Here is a 7,066-nt window from a genome sequence, read left to right as displayed (position 1 = left end):
GAGTTGCTTTCACCTGCTTCTCAAAATCCCACTAAAATAACAGTAAAGGACTAAAGAAAGGCTTAAATCCACATCAACAAAGAGACAGGAAGAGAAGATTAGAGTAACACAATTTAGAAGCCAGAAATCACATGGACATGGGGTTCCACTTAGCAGTCCCAAGAAAGCTGAATCTTAAGGTGTCAGTGGGGAAGGGGAGAAAGAGGCAACTTTGCCCTTAGGACCACCAGAACCTCAGTCATTGGAGTGGCTACTGGAGGTTGGCATTAAGGTAGACTGGCAGCAAGAGGGCTGGCTGGACGTCTATTTAGGAAGCAGGCAGACCCCCAGGTAGCTCCCTCCAGCAGACGCCTGGAGGTTTAGTTTTGGTGAGGTTGGGTCTCTGGGCCAGGAGGCACCAGGAGCCAGGAGCTGCATACTAAGAATGACAGTCTCCATACAAGCGCCGAGACCCTCAGTCTTCTTCATTGATAGGCACCAGAACGCTGCAGCCAGGTTCTAACATCCACAACAGAAGGAGGAAGATTCTTCTTGGGAATCTTACCAGCCCAAGAAAAGAAATGCTCATATTCTGATACCTGGGAAAGGGATGCCCAATGAAAGGTTCATCCAGACCACATACGGTCCCGAAGTTGACAAGAGCCACTCCTGTGGCAGAGCCTGTCATGGGACATCTGTGAAGACCTCAGACATAAATGGGAAGCAGACTAACCCCCCGCGTCTCTGGCCCTCTCCCGCCTTTCACCCTCGGCCCTGGGGCACTCACCCTCTGACAGAAGTGCAGCTTCACCACTGGCTTACCCACCCCCTGAAAGACTCGAGGGACCAAGGTGGCCGCATGGCTGGTCTGAGACTGTGGAAAACAGAGGTGGAGGGAGTGCAGCGGGCCCAGGAGAGATGTAGACCAAGGTGTCAGGACGTCCATAGCACCTGGGCTGGGGGAGGGAGGAAAGGGCTTCTGTTTCCTAGGAGCCCCACCGTCTGTCCTCCTGAGTCCCCACAGCAACTTCCGGGACAACTTTGGGGCACCCTAAATACCCACAGAGCAATTCTAAAAGCCCTGGGACAAGAGGATCAAAGTGAATAACATTAAAAATATTTACTCTGGTTAAGACACTGCCCGTGACTCACCACATAAAATCCACACACTATTTCAAGAAAGGCAACACTGTTACCCCTGTTTTCATAGACATTGTTGAGAGAACCTATAAGAGATGATCCAAAGTCCCTAATTCCTGCTGCTATTGAAGACGGGCATCTTTCCATAACTCGCATTTACTTTGCGGGTTATTTCCAGAAGATTTGGAGTCTTTACCTGGCTCGCTGCCCACCAGCTCTGTCCCAGCTGCCTTCTCAAGCAGTCGGCCTGTGTTCAGGGAGACAAAATCATTTTCATAATGAATCAATTTCAAATTGATGAGATTTGGGGTGGGGGATAGAGTAGTTCAACAATTACAACTCTTGTCCAGCCAGCCCTGGCCAGACTCTCTTCGAATGTTGTTGCAGCAGAAATAGAAAAGAGGCTTTTCTGACAAGGAAAATAAGGAAACAGTGAACAGGCTTGGGAAACAGCATAAACAGGCCTGAAAGAGTTAAGCAATCTTGGTTATTCTTTAGCTGTTACTACTAACACACACTTGTAGCTAGACGTGTCCTTCACAAAGCTGATTACTCTCTGACTCCATACGAATTACCCTTTGCACCTGGCATTTCTTCTCCCCCCCCTACACTCCCTCATAGCACTCTTCATTTCACAAAGAAGGTCATGGGGCTTCCCTGGTGGCGCAGTGGTTAAGAATCCGCCTGCCAACGCAGGGGACACGGGTTAGAGCCCTGGTCCGGGAAGATCCCACATGCCGCAGAGCAACTAAGCCCGTGCGCCACAACTACTGAGCCCACGTGCCACAACTACTGAAGCCCGCACGCCTAGAGCCCCTGCTCCGCAACAAGAGAAGCCACCGCAATGAGAAGCCTGTGCACCACAACGAAGGGTAGCCCCCGCTCATGGCAACTAGAGAAAGCCCGCACGCAGCAACGAAGACCCAATGCAGCCAAAAATAAATAAATAAATACATTTAGTTATTTATTTAAAGAAAAAAGAAAGAAGGAAGGTCGGGGCCGATAACTTCAGGGACACCAGACCCGGTTGCTGAGCTGACACCAGCTCTGGCCATGAATTTGCAGAAGAAAAGGAATGCAAGACCTTCATTACTTTGAGCCTTCTTACCCCAGACCACGAGCCCCGGGCTATATAACCTTTCCCTATTCCCCAGGGAAGGGGGCACAGTTCTTGAGGTGCTAGCCTGTTATGTTACCCCCTTTGCCAGGCAGCGATTAAAGCCATTTTCCTCATTCCTCCAAAACTCCGTCTCCGTATTTCGTTTCGGCATCGGTGCACAGAGAGTCAAGATTTTTTGGCATCAGTGTCTTTGGTAACAGGGATTTTCCAGCAGAAAAGGAAACTAAGAAGGCACGTTTTTCAAACTGAAATCGTGCCAGGCTTTCCCTGACAAATTGCAGAGACTTAGGGATTGTCCACTGGTTTGAGTGATCTCCCTCAAGGCCCTTGGCTTGTGGCTTTGTGCAGGGTAGGCCAGCTGGGGACCAGCCCCAAAGCTGAGCTGTGTTCTCTGCTGGGATTCCAACAGATCTGGGCCCGTCTGGGGTCCTGACCTGGTGGGTCACCATGAGACAGACTGTGGAGCCTCCTGTGTGTGCCTCATCCTGATGGAAGGAGGTGGGTGAAGCCTGAAAATAGGCAGGTTTCAGGAATAATCTGAGAGCACTGTGGCTGTCTGGGGTCAGACCCCTGGGCTCCTGAGTGGGGCTTGAGCAGAAGGCAGGAAGCTGTCTTAGGCTGAGACCCCAAGACAAGGATTTGAGTGCAAGTAGTTAATTTGGGACGTGACCCCAGAGAGCACCAACAGGGAAATGGGGGGTGACAGGGAAAGACAGGCAGCTGAGAAATGGCCCATTCGTGAGTTTGCACTGGGGGCAACTGAGGCTGACTCCTGCTGGAGACCTCTGGGGGTTTATCCGCCAACTAAAATCCATCACTGGCTGAGGGCTATTCTGGGGGGAACCAACACCTGACACCTCCAGCCAGCCTTGCAGGCCTCAGGGGCGGGGCCTGGCAGCGGGGAACAGCAGGCGGACGCTGGGAGACACATGGCGGGGGGACATGGGCAAGGCTCCGACAGTGTCTGTTGCCCCAGTTCAGTAGAGACAGAGGTGAACGGTATTTATGCCAGGACCTGCACATGGGAGGTCGATCTTATCAGGAGTTCATCTGGGTTTGGATTTTGTTGTTGCTATGGCTGCTGTCTGTGATCCATCAGATTCAAATCAGGGTTCCCTGGGCTTGCGGTGGAGGCTGATTTTTCTATGTCTGCTCAACCCTTGGCTAAAGACTTCCGTTTGGTCTGTGCATCTTGGAGAGGGTCTCTGCACGCCTGCTCCACCCGCAGTGTAGACATCTGTTGCTTGTCACTAGCCAGCCTGGCGGCAAGGGCAAAAGGGTTCTCTATGGTCCCACCCGGCCTCAGTCTGCGCAGGCGCTGTGGGCCTGGGCCTGGGGGCGGGATTTTCTCAGAAGCGTTCCCCTCCCCCTGCTTCCCTAGTGGTGGGCCGATCCTTACTGTCTGAGCCCCGGAAAGTTTAACACCCCAAATTCAGAGGTAGAGGGTTTTTTTCTCTTTTTTTCCCCCATCTACACTGATCTTCACCTGTGCTCTGCGGGCTGCAGAGTTTACTGCCCTTCCCCCAGCAGCATGAGGCTTCTGTTCCCTAGGGGGTAGGGCTGCAGCTCCCCTCCGCCAGTCTTGCCTCAGTGAGGGAAGTTTCTCCTGACTCCAGTCTTCCTTGGGAGCACCCAGTGGGTCCTTGGAGAGAAACCTTAAGGTTGGCCTGAAGCATCCATCCTTGTGACTGTAGCTCCCAGAGTTCCCTGCGCTCATGGTAGCCCATCCTTGCCCTTGAACGGTCAGTTAAGGTTTTTAGCTGAACTTGCACTGCCTGCTCTGGCCGCACCTGCCTCCTGTGCTCTGCCCCAGGTGGCTCAGTGCTCTCCTTGGAGGCACCTGACTTCCCTGAGAATTCAGGCCATCTGGTGGCCCTGCCTCTTCAGCTCTCTTAGGGGTTCAAGGAAAGTTATGCTTTTGTAGGTTTTCTGGCTTTTTCTTATTGTCGGGTGGGAGTAACGCTCTCTCCAGCTTCCTGTATCCTAAGCAGCTCTTCCTTCTTGATAGGTCGGCGAGTGGCCTACAGAATGCAGCGCCTGCACCCTGGACGCCTCCTCAAGACTATCTATTGGGGGTGTAAGCAGAAGAGTTAGAACTGATATCTCATCCTTTAGAAAGACTCCAGAAAATGAGGCCACTCTGGAAGGAAGTGAGACCTCACTCTGAAGGTGAATGGAGTCTCAGGGGACACCAAGAACGCCTGTCGGCAGCGAAGGAACTGGTGAATGCCAGTTGCCTTTCGATTTTCCAGACACAGCGTAGTGACCATTCCTGATTCCACCTCCTCCTCTCGAGGTGCCCAGAGCCCCACTGTAACACTGGCATGCTGTCCTGTCCTTGCCCTGGTGGTCTGCATGTCAGCCTCCCCACAGCACTTTGAATAGGGTCCCGCTCACCTCTGGATGTCTGGTGCGCATTAATGAGGAAGGGCAGAGGGCTCTGGGGTCAGTGGCTCGATGTGCATCCTGGCTACCCCTCACCTCTGCCTCCCTAGGAAGCTTTGTCAACCCCATCACTGAGTGAGGGGTAAACTGAGACCCACCGATGGTGCACAAATGGCCCTGGGTTATACAGCCCATCCCCTGTAGGATGGGGACCAACCAGAGCCTCTTGCCAAGTGATTCTGTGCTTGATCAACCTGCCACCTCCCTCTGCCCCTCTACCACAAGGCAGGTTGGGAGAATGGGGAGCACTCGAAACTTCCAATTCACAACTCACAACCCCCCAGGACCGCAAGGAACAAAGACAGGAAGGTGCATCTGCAGATGATCTTTATTTCTCATGCTTCTCTGAACTGAGTGGGAGTTTTGGAGGTTCGACTTGGGGTACATTTTCTCCTGGCTGGTCCCCTTCAGCTCTGGGTCCAGCTGGAGGAGAGGAAGGAGGTGCCTTTTTTGCACCTCCAAGCAAAGCCCCAAAAGCTGATCCAACGGAGCCCAGGAGGATGTTGGATGATGTGGAGAGTCCAGCTGCCCCTGTGGGAGACAGAGGGTGAGCACAGGAAGGGTGCAGTGGCCGGTGGCGGGGGCCCCTCAGGAGGCCTGAGGCCCAGAGATCCCACCTGGATGCCTCCCCTGGGTCCTGAATCCCCCAGGGCTCTGCTTTGGACAGAGGAAGGGGGTGAATTCATGGGAAGTGAGAGACAGAGGGAGAGCCAGCCACAGACCCCAAGAGCTACAGGTCCCACTGAAGCCTAGAGAGGGGAGGGGACGTGCTTAGGCCACCCAGGTGTCAGATTTGGGTAGGGCTAGACCCAGAGCCCAGCTATCACATATCCTGGGCTCCTTCCCTTCTTCTCTTTTCCAGAACCCCCTCACCGCTCCACTTCCCTCCTGCCCCCAAACGTCACCCAGGACTCAGAGAGGACAGTGAGGGAGAGACAAAGGACCAGGGACACTGAGGACCACGAAACTGGAGAGGGCAGACAGGTCCTCCCTCAGGGTTAGCCGCTGGGCTGAACCTTGTGCTGGTCTGACCCTCCCCGCCCTCTCCTTGCTCCTGCCCCCATCCTGCCCGGACACTTACCCACGGACTGGAGAGTGGCCACGAGGCTGCCGGCGGCAACTCCGCCCCCATTGGCCATGGCGGCCGCTGACATCATCTTGGCCGCTAAGGAGGAGGCGGCGATTCCTGCCCCGGTGAAGCCCACGGCGCCCAGCACCACAGGCACAGCCCCCACAGCCAGGGCTGTAGGGGGAGAGGAGCTGGGTTGGGGCGTGGGCTCAGGGGAGTGGACTCCCTTAGGAATTCCTTGACAGTTTCTGGGGACTGTCTGCTCGGAGCAGACGGGAGACAGCCGCTTGGAGAGGGGTCCCAAGGGAAGGAAGAAGATGGGGGTGTGGAGCCAGCTTGGGACAGTAGGTTAGAGTAGGCCCCTGGTTGGGTCTCTAGTTTGCTGGGTGACTACGGGGAAGTCACTACCCCTCCCTGGGCTTCAGGTTTGTGTCTGTGTAAATGTAGAGGTGAAATAAACCAATAAACCACTGCTGTTTTTAGCAGCAAACCCCGTTTCAAATGAAATCTTCTCTACATGCTCATTACATATAAGGACTAGAGTTGCAGCTACGTCGGGGATCGCGGTGACCTTTTCCGAGCGAGTACCGCTCTCGGCCCCTAAGATTCACCCGCGCGGCTCCGGGAGTGGAGGGGGTCTGGTGAGGCAGCTCTCACACCCCCGGCAGCACCACCTCTCTAAGGCCTCCCTCCCATCCTGGGACCCAGGCCAGCTGAAGGCCCGGCGATGCGGGGATCCAGGAAAGTCACCTCCTCCTATCGCAGCAGCAGCTGCCTGTTCTTGAGAGAGAGAGAGAAAGAGAGAGAGTTGATTGAGGGAGTGAGGGAAAGAAGCGAGTCCTCTGGCCCTCCGTGGGTTGGGGTCTGGGAGGCCCGCCCCCTGCCCAGGCCACCAGCCAGATGGGGAAGAGAAACTTACTTATCATGGTGACGCCCTCCTCGCTGCAGCTGAGCTCAGGAAATGACTAAGCTGCACGAGATGCTGTTATTTCCTGGAGAACCACTAGGGACGCGGCCGGCCCCTCACGGCATCTTGACCCCAGCAAAACGCAGGAACGCACGTTCTGCGCGCCCGTTCGCCCGCCCCCCATCCCGCTTCCCACCCCTACTCGCCGGTCTTACCCGCCTCCCACCTTCACCTCCCTAGTCCTTCTCCTCCCGGCGCCGCCTCTGCTGGCTCCCCGCGGGTGGTTCTCTCTTGTTTGGTGGCTCCACCAAAAGGGAAAGACCCCTAAAGCACCTGAAAGCCGTTGCAAGTGGACCGGGGTTCCAAGTTGTAACATTTTGCCCCCTGATGACAGAAGAGTTGTTCG

General features: G+C 54.9%; 1 protein-coding gene across 1 annotated transcript; it reads right to left on the bottom strand.

Moving 5' to 3' along the window:
* Positions 1 to 4,994: 4,994 nt before the first annotated feature.
* LOC130707528 (interferon alpha-inducible protein 27-like protein 2) lies at positions 4,995 to 6,794 on the bottom strand. The gene is made up of 4 exons (XM_057542565.1): positions 6,673 to 6,794; positions 6,504 to 6,533; positions 5,766 to 5,927; positions 4,995 to 5,215 (listed from the first exon to the last, which is right to left on the bottom strand). The coding sequence occupies exons 1-4, from the start codon at positions 6,677 to 6,679 to the stop codon at positions 5,013 to 5,015; spliced, it is 402 nt and encodes a 133-aa protein (XP_057398548.1). The 5' UTR covers positions 6,680 to 6,794; the 3' UTR covers positions 4,995 to 5,012.
* Between the last annotated feature and the right edge of the window lie 272 nt (positions 6,795 to 7,066).

This window comes from Balaenoptera acutorostrata, chromosome 3 (assembly GCF_949987535.1).
Source record: "Balaenoptera acutorostrata chromosome 3, mBalAcu1.1, whole genome shotgun sequence".
Lineage (NCBI taxonomy): Eukaryota > Metazoa > Chordata > Mammalia > Artiodactyla > Balaenopteridae > Balaenoptera > Balaenoptera acutorostrata.
Note: the sequence above shows the minus strand (reverse complement) of the source record. Positions and strands in the feature narration are given on the sequence as shown.